The sequence below is a fragment of the Heterodontus francisci genome, chromosome 7 (genome assembly GCF_036365525.1).
Source record: "Heterodontus francisci isolate sHetFra1 chromosome 7, sHetFra1.hap1, whole genome shotgun sequence".
In the NCBI taxonomy this organism is placed as follows: domain Eukaryota; kingdom Metazoa; phylum Chordata; class Chondrichthyes; order Heterodontiformes; family Heterodontidae; genus Heterodontus; species Heterodontus francisci.
The window spans coordinates 49,890,807-49,903,101 of NC_090377.1; the positions used below are offsets into that span (position 1 = coordinate 49,890,807).

A 12,295-nucleotide genomic window follows, 5' to 3' on the forward strand; every position below is an offset into this window, starting at 1 on the left:
TGTGGCAGAGTGGCAAGAGTGATATGGCGCTGGCCCAGGAGAGGGATGATGGTGAAAGAGCATATGGAAATGGAGCTCCACCCAAAGCGCTTCCACTTCTCAATGCACCCTCCTCCTGAATAGACAGTACCACACACGTGGTCGTGTTTCCCAGTGGCCAAGTACACCCCTGCAAAGGCACAGGTGGGGCAGTCTTTGGCAGGGCCCTACGGGGCTCCGAAACATTCTCAGAAGTCAGGCAGGCATCTGAGCAGCTTACCTCTGCTGGAGTCACACAGGATGCAAAACAGAAGTGATAGCAAGCATAATTTGAAGAAACAGTATTTCAGCAAGGGTGTGCACATGGGTGTTTTACAAAATGTTATGTTAAATTTCCTGTTTGAAATACAAAAGCCACATGAAATGTATTGATGAACACCACTTTCACATCATGCTCATTATTACATCCCAAGTATGTCAACCTACCCCTTCACTTGTTTCATAATGAATATGGATGCATGATGGGACCCATTGTGTGGATGAGTAGTTGAAGGACTGCTTAGTGCAAATGGAGGAGTGATGCTGATAAAAGCAAACTACAGGATTTCATTTGTTGTGATTCATACTACGCACTTTTATTGTGATATTAGGGGATCCCGGGCAGTCAATAAAGCAGTTGGTCTGGAGAGGTATACCCCAGCTTCATTCTTCTCCTCTTCTATGTTCTCCACAACCAAAAATGAGTGAGCAGCCCCTGCCATATTCTCTGTTGCATTATGTTGGGCATGATGCAGAACACCACTATAATTCTGAACACCCAGGCTAGCGAGTACTGAAGCCCGCCTCCAAACATATCAAGGCAACTGAAGCATGTCTTCAACGTTCCAGTGGTTTGCTCGAAGACACACCTGATAACGTGGCTCTTGCTGCAGCGCTCTTGTACCTCATTGGTGGGGTTCCTGGTGGTAAGCCAAGTTTGAAGTGGATATCCCTCGTCATCTACTAGTCAGCCCTTAAATCTGCTTCTTAGAACACAGATGTTGGAGTGCCTCAGTACGAAGCATCATAACAGCTCCCAGGGAATCTGGTGTGGATCCGTCTGAACCACTTCTTGTGGGTGTACATTGATATCCAATACCGTTTATAAAAACTCTTGGTTGCTGTGGTAGTGTTCGGACTGCCATGAGTGTGCAATCAATGGTATGCTGTATCTGGGGAAAGCCAGCTAGAAAGGCTAATCAGAGTGCTCGCTGAGAAATTACATAAATGCCAGCCCTGGCAAACAAGTCATCAGTCACCCACCTTATCCATATTTGTGATCCTGGATATGTCGCTGGTAGAGCCCTGGAAGGATCCAGAGTTATCTGTCCTTGCAAGCGCAGGAAATGCAACACCTGCCCTTTTACCCGTCCCTTCTCACCGTTCATGGTGTTGCGGGTGACTGAGGAGTGGGCCATAGTATCGCGGAGGGAATGATCCCTGTGGAATGTTGAAAGGAGAGGGGAGGGGTTGATGTGTTTTGTGGTGGCGTCACGCTGGAGGTGACAGAAATGCTGGAGGATGATACATTGGATACGGAGGCTGGTGGGGTGGAAGGCGAGGACAGGGGGAACCTTATCATGGTTCTGGGAGGGAGGGGGAAAGGGGTAAAAACAGAAGTGCATGAAATAGAACATACACAGTTGAGGGCTCAGTCGGCCATGATGGAGGGGGAATCTTCGGTTGAGGAAAAGGAAGACATATCGGAAATGCTAGTGGAAGGTTGCATTATCTGAACACATGCAATGGAGATTGAGAAATTGGGAGAGTGGAAAAGAGTCCTCACAGGAAGCGGGTGTGAGAAAGTGTAGTCGAGGTAACTGTGGGAGTCACTGGGCTTATAGTGAATACTGATTGATAGCACATCCCCAAAAATGGAGACGGAGAGGTGAAGGAAGGGAAAGGAAGAGTCAGAGATAGACCATGTGAAGGCAAACGAAGTAAGGAAACTGAAAGCAAAGTCGATGAAATTTTCCAGTTCAGGGCAAGTGCAAAAAACAGCACTGATACAGTCATCAACATACTGGGAAAAGAGGTGAGGGATAGTTCTCACAAAAAGACAGGCATGGCAAGGTACCCATAGCAACACCTCTTATTTGGAGGAAGTGAGTGGAGTTGAAGGAGAAGTTGTTCAATGTGAGAACAAATTCAGCAGGGCAGAGGAGTGGTGGTGGATGAGAACTAGTTGGGCCTCCATTCAAGGAAGCAGCGAAGAGCTCTCAGACCACCCTGGTTGGGGATGGAGGTGTAGAGGGATTGGATCTTATTGTTTTTATGAACACTGATCATTAGAGTAATTGTTAGAACATTCATGAATCACAGAACTCAAACAGACTATCCATAGTCCTAGACAAGAATGAAATTAAAGTCTTAAAATACAACTAAGCAGTTTGTGTCAACCCAATTACCTGCATATCTTGTTTATCATGCTGCAGTTGCTCAACTTGCTTTTGCAGTTGGCAGCACTTCACACAATCGTCACTCTGTACCTCCTGAATCTTCAATTTAACAGCATCAAGGACTTGCTCCAGATTAGATGTACACTGTTCTTTCGGAGAGGCTTTACTCTGTTGTTGGTGCAGGTCATTCCTGTAATGGTAACAAATATTGTGTTATGTCTCAAAAGCAGAATGAAATTTGCAAAATTCTGTTTTATTGGTCCAAGGCAAGAATATTTCTGGGTATTCTAATTCCTTTGCATACCTTATTACCTCTCATTTAACAACTAATTAAGGAAGGGTAGAAACCAATTTAATAAGGTAACAAAGCAATTTTGTTTTTAAAGGCTGTTCTGTTGTAACCACAAGCCACTTAATATCCTATTCTTCTGTAGAGTTTTTTTTGGGCCTCCTTATCTCGAGAGACAATGGATACGCGCCTGGAGGTGATCAGTGGTTTGTGAAGCAGTACCTGGAGTGGCTATAAAGGCCAATTCTAGAGTGACAGGCTCTTCCACAGGTGCTGCAGAGAAATTTGTTTGTCGGGGCTGTTGCACAGTTGGCTCTGCCCTTGCGCCTCTGTCTTTTTTCCTGCCAACTACCAAGTCTCTTCGACTCGCCACACTTTAGCCCCGTCTTTATGGCTGCCCGCCAGCTCTGGCGAACGCTGGCAACTGACTCCCACGACTTGTGATCAATGTCACAGGATTTCATGTCACGTTTGCAGATGTCTTTATAGCGGAGACATGGACGGCCGGTGGGTCTGATACCAGTGGCGAGCTCGCTGTACAATGTGTCTTTGGGGATCCTGCCATCTTCCATGCGGCTCACATGGCCAATTTTGTTTTTAAAGGCTGTTCTGTTGTAACCACAAGCCACTTAATATCCTATTCTTCTGTAGAGTAGAGATGATTTTTAAAAATCCACTTGTATTTAAATTCATTGCTCGTGGCGAAATAACATTGGCTGCAGTATAGAGGGCCACGTCTTCCTAGACCTATCTCTGAAAATTTAGTACAGCCAATCTTGACACCAGCATTTCAATGAAGCAAATGGTGACTAGGTAGATTCCATCACCCCAACACTCACATTGCAGCAAACTACAAAAACCACATGTAAAAAATCCATGCCATGTCTACTTGAACTGGAAAAACAACCAGTATCCCAATTCCATATTTTCTCCTAAACTTGGATAGCATTTGGATTAAGTATTTTGAATTATGAAATGCAAGTGTGAAGCACTTATGTTGGGACAAGTTGGTGATAAATTATTACACAAGTGTATTGACACATTTAAGCATGTTGGCTCAGATGAGTTTTCTTTTCATCTGTATTAGTTTTTTTTTAAATAAATAAGCTAGGCTGACACTTCAATGCAGTACTGAGGAAGTGCTGCACTGTAAGAGGTGACACCTTACTGATGAGATGTTAAAGCGAGGCCATGTCCACCCTCAGAAGGACATAAAAAATCCATTACACTATTTTCAAGAGCAAGGGATTTCTCCCTAGTGTTCTGACCCATATATATCCCTCAACCAGCAATCTAAAATAGATTATCTCATTGCGGTGCATGAGACCGACCTTGTTGTGCATAAATTGGCTGCTGTTTCCTTCATTACAAGTGACTATTGTTTCCTTCATTACAAGTGACTACAATTCAAAAGCACTTCATTGTTATAAAGCACTTTGAGACGTCCTGAGGTTCTGAAAGGTAAATTGTGTAAACATAAATCTTTTCTTTCTTTGGCAGGCAAATCCAGCCATTACTGTATGCCAAGAGCTGAAGTGCATTATAACTTTCTTTCAGTCCATTAGAATCATAACCAAGGTGCTTTTTAGAAAAATGTGGAAGGCATTGTGTGAGATCATGATGGCAATCTCTGCAATCCACATGTTAAAAATGAACAATTTTCCTATAACTAAATGGTAGTAAATTTTCTCTTCTGTATTAATGCTCAATCTACTGGACATGCACTCCAGTGGAAAGGAAATATGGTATTCTAAAAGACACATTAACATTTGTAGACTATTTACAGAAGTCACAAGATAAGCCCATTTGATATTCTTATAGAATACCAATCCTAGTATCTTCGCATTATAACCGAGCTATTTCTTAATGGAGTTGAGTGCCCTAATTTCAGCTCACCCTTTCCTCACAATCTACTGCAGCTGTTGATATCCCTAGTGCAAAACAGTACTTCTAAATCTCTCCTAACCCTGAACCTGTGCCCTCTTCCTTCTGCCCTGAAAAATCTTGAGATTATTTAAGGTTAATGTTTACTGTCCCTTTGAAAATCTTTTGCATTTGTAAGGTGTATAACCTTGCATAGCACTCTAAAAAGAGGACACAGAGGGTTGGGTTATCATCCTTAATTGCTGAAAATTACATAGGAGCAGGAGGACATTCAGCCGCTCAAGCCTCATTACCAGGCTCCCATACCATATACCAGTTAAAGCTGATATAATGCTTCAAAATGCAACAGGTCACATTTTCACAAAACTATGTTTTATTTTTGCACTAATGCAAGTCTGATAAGCAGGTAAGGTTGTTTAGATTATTAAATACACAGTATTTACAAATAGGTTTGGTGTTAACAGTACATATTTGTTTGGTGAAAATGTCATGTGGTTGCTTTACTTGAGTTCCTTGTTGGATTGGATAAGATCCCAGATCAATGCCTGCCGTCGCTCAGTGTCTTTCAATAGAGTCTTCACCATCTCTCTTATTTCCACAGATGACTGTTTGTCCAGAAGAACCAGGCCTACAATAGTTTAAAAATATGAGCATAAATTAAAAATTCTCATTGGAAAACAAAGACTACCTAAAGACATTAATAGTTTAGAAATGCTAAATATTGGAAGACTACCAAAGTTAGCAACCTCAGGTGCCAATACAAATCAACAACTGTAATAAATCTTCTCTGTATTTGCCAATTAATACCTAAAGCTACATCATTACATCTGGGCACACTCATGGCCATATCCCATTGTTAATCCCAAAATGATAGGTACAGTGCACCAGATCCCCACTGTGCCTGTCACCATGTGAAAAGGAGCAGTGTAATAATTTCAGAAGTGCTTGGAACAGAATGGTGGCAGTAGACAACATTATCGTGCTTTTGTTTCAAGAGATGCTTCACTAGATCTTTTGTTGCCTTTGTACTTGGAGCTGAAATAAACACCCTTGATAAAATTGAACATTTGGTCATGGATTTCTGACCTCTTAATTAATGGAAGTCATTAAAATTAGATTTTACTGCAGATTTTAAAAATCTCTTTTTCTTAACAATTTTCAGTTTGTATTTTTAGGATCAAAGACATGGGGGGAAAGGTAGGAACAATTACAATCTCAAAAACCCCAGGCAAATTCTCAGAAAAAAGAAAAACACTAAAATTGTGTTTTTTTAAAAAAAATAGATATGGATACAAGTTAATAAACAAACAAGGGACAAAAAAAAAGGACACATTTAAAGCTAAATTTAAAACACTGCATTCTGTCTTTACCAAGGAGAAAGATGCTGCCAAAATCATAATGAATTAAGGTGGAGGCAATTGAGACACTGTATGGCTAAAAAAGATAAAATATTCCAGGACAAAATTAAGAAGGTCACTTGAACAGATTATCTGAACAGCGATAGATTGGGAAAGGGGGAGGTGCAGCGAGACCTGGGTGTCCTTATGCACCAGTCGCTGAAAGTAAGCATGCAGGTGCAGCAGGCAGCTAAGAAGGCAAATGGTATGTTGGCCATTTGAGAGGATTCGAGTACAAGAGCAAGGATGTCTTGCTGCAATTATACAAGGCCTTGGTGAGACCACATCTGGAATATTGTGTGCAGCTTTGGTCTCCTTATCTGAGGAAGGATGTTCTTGCTATGGAGGGAGTGCAACGAAGGTTCAACAGACTGATTCCTGGGATGGCAGAACTGACATATGGAGAGAGATTTGGTTGATTAGGCTGGTATTTGCTACAGTTTAGAAGAAGGAAGGTTGTTCCTGATGGCAGGGGAGTCCAGGACCAGGGGTCACAGTCTAAGGATAAGGGGTAAGCCATTTAGGACTGAGATGAGGAGAGATTTCTTCACCCAGAGAGTGGTGAACCTGTGGAATTCACTACCACGAAAAGCAGTCGAGGCCAAATCATTAAGTATATTCAAGAAAATGTTAGATATAGTTCTTAGGGCTAATGGAATCAAGGGATACGGGGAGAAAGCCGGAACAGGTTACGGAGTTTGAATGATCAGCCATGATCATATTGAATGGCGGAGCAGGCTCAAAGGGCGGAATGGCCTACTCCTGCTCCTATTTTTCTATGTTTCCATGACAAGGGTGGATTAATTAACAAATCTGTGCTGGCTTTCCTTAAAGGCAAATCACGTTTAGCTAACTTGATTGAGTTTATGATGATGTAGCGGAGAGGGTTGATGTGTTGTACATGGACTTGCAAAAGATAAGAGCAAAATACTACAGATGTTGGAACTCTGAAATGAGAGCAGAAAGTGCTGGAAATACTCAACAGGTCTCGCAGCATCTGCATAGAGCGAGAAACAGAGTTAACGTTTCTGGTCTGTGACCTTTCATCAGAACTGAAAAAAGTTAGAAAAGCAAGTCTGTGAGCAAGTGAATGCACTGCCTGACAGGGTGATAGAGGCAGATTCAATTGTGGCTGTCTATAGGAAAGTGGATAAGCATCTGAACAAAAAAAAATTGCAGGGTTACGAGAAAAGGGTAGGAATGTGGGACTCGCTGAATAGCTCCTGCAGAGAGCTGACTTGGACCTGATGGGGCCCAATAGTCTCCTTCTGTGCTGTAGCCATTCTGTGACTCCACGACAACCCACAATTGATCATTTACACTCTTCACAGACACTGTTAATGGTCTCAACAGCAGATCCAAACGTTTATGCGAAAGTATACATTGTGAACGATTCAGATTAAAACAAGCTTTTGACACAATAACAAGGGGAACAGTATTTCTTTTAACAAAATTGTAATCTTTCCACAACAATGTTCCTGTGCTTTGCAGTTTGCTTTCATTTGACCCAGTGTCCATTACCTTTTACATAGTGTTACATTGAGTCTACAACACGGAAACAAGTCATTCAGACTAACTGGTCTGAAGTTTAAGCTGCACATGACCCTCCGCTCACCGCTCTTCATCTAATCCAACAGTGCATCCATCTATTTCTCTCTCCTTCATATAAGGATCTGGCTTGCCCTTAAATATATCTATGCTATTTGCCTCAAATATTCCATGTGATAGCAAGTTCCACATTGTTACCACGCTGTGGGTAAAGAAGTTTCACTTAAATTCCCTATTAGATTTATTAGTGTCTATCTTATATTTATAACTTCGGGGTGGGGGGGGGGGGGGGGGGGGTGTGACGAGTCTCCACTTACCCTGGGATATCATGAGAGCAAGACCCTGGGGCAACTGGCATGCGCTCATTCTCCATCTGGGTGCATGATGGCACCTGCCTGTCTCCATGAGGGGAAGGAGCACCTGAAGCGAGGTCCAGGTTCCTTGTTTGCATCTCGTTTAGACTGCTGCATGGAGCCCATGGCTACAGTAATAGAGTGCAGGTCACAGCACATATGGCCAAGGTGCTCAACCAAACTCACCACTGAGCACGCCAAACTCTCGACTGAGGAAGCCATAGGCGCATATGCCTGGGACATGGCAGACGTCATGGCTTACACAGACTCCTCCATGGCACACACAAATCTGAGATGTCTGAGGTTATGCTTGGCTATAATTTCCACATTAGTTTGCTGCACAACCAGCAGACTTCTCATAGGAACAGAGGATCATCATCAGGGTGGGGCTGAGCAGGGGCCTGGTCCCCAGCAGTCCTCCAATTGTCAAAGGACCCAGCTGGCATATGCTCCTTCAGCTGTTGGGACGTGTCTGTGTCCTGTACACCATATTGTGACCCAGATTCTAATCTTAAACCACCTGCGGATCGTGTGGATATATCGTCACTGGCGGAGGTGGAAGAGGAGGCAGGTGACAGTGCACCCTCTGGGGCACTGGCAGCATCCTCCCCAGATGCGAAGTCTTGGGTCTCGCTGCATTCCGTTGCTCGAGTGTGGCCACCTGCAGTGGCACATTAAGCATCAGCAGAACACGAGGTCACACACTTTCCTTTAGTGCGCACATATGGCCGCAAGACTGAAGATGACACTTCAGTATGCCATTTGCGACAGCTCTGCCTGCCTCCTCTTTCAATTTCTGCAGCCCCCTCCACAGCTGGTGTTAGGATTCCAATGTCTGGGACATTCCACCTGTGTTTTTCTGCTCCCACTGGTTGTGAGTGCATTTATCCTGCAGAAGACAGTGCAGATTTAATGACATGTGAAAAGATGCATCTCATCCATTATACATGCACTGACACTCATTCCAGAGTGGCTTTCACACAACACATCCATGCACATAAAAAATGCCAGACGTCAACTTTCTGTACAATCATTTGGTGTATGGCACCAAGGCTGCTCGCGCATTCACTGCATGCCTTGTTTGCTCTCTGTCTTAAATACACGGAGCCAGGGAGAAAAACAATGGAACAGCTTCAGCAAGACCACTCACCCTCGCCGATCTGAGCAAGTCATTCACACGCTACCAACACTGAACCCAAATTTGTCACGTAACCCCACGGTTAGATACCTCCTGCTCCACTCCATCCAGGCCAACTTAGTCAGGTGGGAGTGGCTTCTGAGTCCATCTGCAGGGAAGAGGAGCTCCCATCTTTCCCTGACAGCCTGGAGGAGAACCTGCAGGGAAGCATCACTGAACCATGGGGGCGGGCGCTGCCAGCTGCTGGACATATTTATAGCTCTTGCTCCAGTCAAAAAAAAAAAGGAGTTGGTGCTGGGGCTGAAACAAAGGAAAAAGCAGTGAAAACTAATTGTTGTAAATCTGCAGACACTTAAATACCACTAAGGCTACTGCTCCTTGAGGCTTAGGACGCAAAATGATTTATAGCCATGGTGTGCATGGTGCTTCACAGAGTGACGGCTGGTTCCACGAATGAAAGCCCATCCCCACCACATGATCGCAGGTGTCTCTTGTGCCCGTCGCCACACTGTTAATTTGCATGCAAAGTGGGGGAAAAAGGTAGAAGCGGAAGGTCCACCAACTTCCGGTTCCCCCTTCAGCAACGCCGCAGGACTCAAAATCCCAGCCCTAGTTTCAGGCATCCCCCACAAATAGAAACATCTTCTCTACATCTAACCCATTAAACCCTTTAATTGTTTTAAGTACCTCCATCAGGTCACCACTCAGTCTTCTCTTTTCTACAGAAAAGAGCTCCAGCCTGTTCAGCCTTTCCTAATGAGTGTATCCTATCAATGCTGGTATCATTATTGGGAATTTTTTTTTGCTCCTTCTCTAGTGCCTCTTTATTTTTATCAAAAGATGACCAGAAATGTCTGACCAAGGTTCAATACAAGTTTAACAGAACTTCTCTGCTTTTCAATTCTATTCCCTCTAGAAATAAACCCCAGTGTTTTTTTTAATGGTCTTATCAGCCTCCGTCCCTACTTTAGTGATTTGTGTATCTGTACCCATAGATCCCTTTGCTCCTCAATCCCATTCAGAATCTTCTTATCCAAGCAGTACATGGTCTCCTTGTGCTTCCTACCAAAATGTATCACCTCACAATCATTCATATTGAAATTCATTTGTCAATTACATGCCCATTCTGCATGTTTATTAATAACTTCCTGTATTTTGCTGTATTCTTCCTGTTAACTATACCTCCCAATTTGGTGTCATCCACAATTTTGAAATGGTACTTCCAATTCCAAGGTCCAAGCCATTTTCATAAATGAAGAGTGGTCCCAGCACCAATCTCTGGCAAAAGGTGGGAAATGGTACTGCACAATCTGAGTAGCTACCTCTAACCCCTACTCGGTTTTCTGTTTTGTAGCTAGCTTGCTATCCATTCTGCTACCTGTCTCATGACTCCACAAACAATAGTCATGACTACAACATGGTACCTTATCAAAGGACTTTTGAAAATGCAAATATTACATCTACCGCAACACTCTTGTTTACTATTTCTGTAACTTCTCCAAAAAAGTCAATAAAAGGTTAGTCAAGCGCGACCTTCACTTTTGAAATCCATGTCGACTACTCGATTATATTTTTGGTTCCTACATGTTTTTTTATTACTTCTTTGAGTAAAAATTTCATTATCTTTCCTACCATTGACATTAAGCTCTCATCTATTGTTTGTTGAACTTATACTAGCTCCCTTTATAAATATAGGAATATATTAGCATCCTCCAGTCCTTTAGCACTATCCCTTTCTCTAATTTTTTTTAATATGCATGTATAAAATATGTATTATCTCTTCCTTAACATGAGTGGATGCAATCCATCCAGACCAAAGGGTTTTATCTCCTCTCGAAGTTTGATTACTTGAACAGTTATCTCCCCTTTATCTATCTTAAATATGTCTTTTTTTGGTTCTCTAATGCCATGCCACCTAGTTAGTCTCTCTGGGAGGCAAAGTAACTATTCAATATTTCTGTCACTTGCCATCTGGAGCAAGTTCCAGATATCCACAACCCAGTGTGTGAAAAAGCATTTCCTGATTTCACTCCCAACTCTAATTTTATTATACCCTCTTGTTCTGAATTCCCCATAGGAAATAGTTATCTGCATTGTATTCCTTAATCATGTTAAATACTTTGATTAGATCTCACCTCAACAATCTAAACACAAGGAAATATAAGCTAAGTTTATGTAAACTGGCCTCAGCTTAAGTCCAAACCTTATCATTTTGATGAATCAGCACTGTAACCTTCCAAGGCCACTATGTCTCAGCGTGTCGAAAATTGAACCCAAATGCTCCAGATGGGGTCTGACTAAGGCTCTGTACAACTGAAGCATCCGATCCTGACTTTTGAATTCCAATCTTCCAGATAGAAAAGATTCATAAGGTTGAGAACCTTATGAAGTCAAAAGTAATGAAATCAACATTAAGTCATTTGCTCCCGAGTTTAAGAGCACTGATCACAAAAAGAAGTGAAGAACACGGTCAGAGCTGAAGTCAACTTGTAAATTTCTTACTCAACAGGCTTCTAGCGAACTGGATATGAGCATTAAAACAACTCAAAGAATCAGCTTACCCAACTTCTATCAGCAAGATTACTCAGTCATTTTGGGATCACTTAAATTTTCCTTGTGGACAGAAACACACAACTGCACTATGGAATAATCAGTGTATACAAGCCTCCAATGTAACCCTATCCACCAGCCTCAGAAGGACAGTGCTGATGATTCCTGTCAGTTGACCAAGGCCATTGCTGTAGCCTTCCCTGTCCGTTTACATCAGTCAAGTAAGTTCCAGTCAACTAACACATCAAGAGTCTCAGTCCATCATACATTCAACTACTTGGTAAACATTAAGCAACCATCATTCCATACATTTCTTGTGAGGCAAGGACGAAACCCATTTCTGACAAAAGGATAAGTCTAATCTTAGGTTCTCACCATTCAAGGAGTCAATATACCAGGTAACAAGAGAACATGAACTCCTTGGCAGGTGAGTTAACATCTCTGTGATGGAATAATCATTGAGGTCAGTCAAGGATGTTAGCTGATCAGATGAATCCAACTATCACCAATGCTCATCACCAACAACCTTAGCCACATTAAGTACATAAACTTTCATCCTCTCACTAGCCTACACTTTAAAAATTGAAGTGGCGATTGTTTGCGGATAATAATTTTGAGGCACTAATATTCCTCACACATTCACAAAACTCCTACAATTGCACAATCTTTCAATAAAACAAAAATGATTTAATAGTGTGTTTACACAAGTTTAACACCAG

At 42.4% G+C, this 12,295-nt stretch overlaps 1 protein-coding gene across 13 annotated transcripts in view; it reads right to left on the reverse strand.

Annotated features, from left to right (window-relative positions):
• Positions 1-12,295, reverse strand: part of cep70 (centrosomal protein 70) — a 65,386-nt gene that overhangs the window by 44,733 nt on the left and 8,358 nt on the right. For 12 of the 13 annotated variants that reach the window (XM_068035158.1, XM_068035148.1, XM_068035147.1 and 9 more), the window contains 2 exons: positions 5,095-5,218; positions 2,427-2,607 (listed from right to left, as the gene is read on the reverse strand). In XM_068035158.1, the coding sequence (XP_067891259.1) occupies positions 2,427-2,607; positions 5,095-5,218 (305 nt within the window). Of the gene's footprint in view, positions 1-2,426; positions 2,608-5,094; positions 5,219-9,116; positions 9,173-12,295 lie in introns of those variants that run through there. The other variant, XM_068035157.1, reaches the window with a different exon arrangement.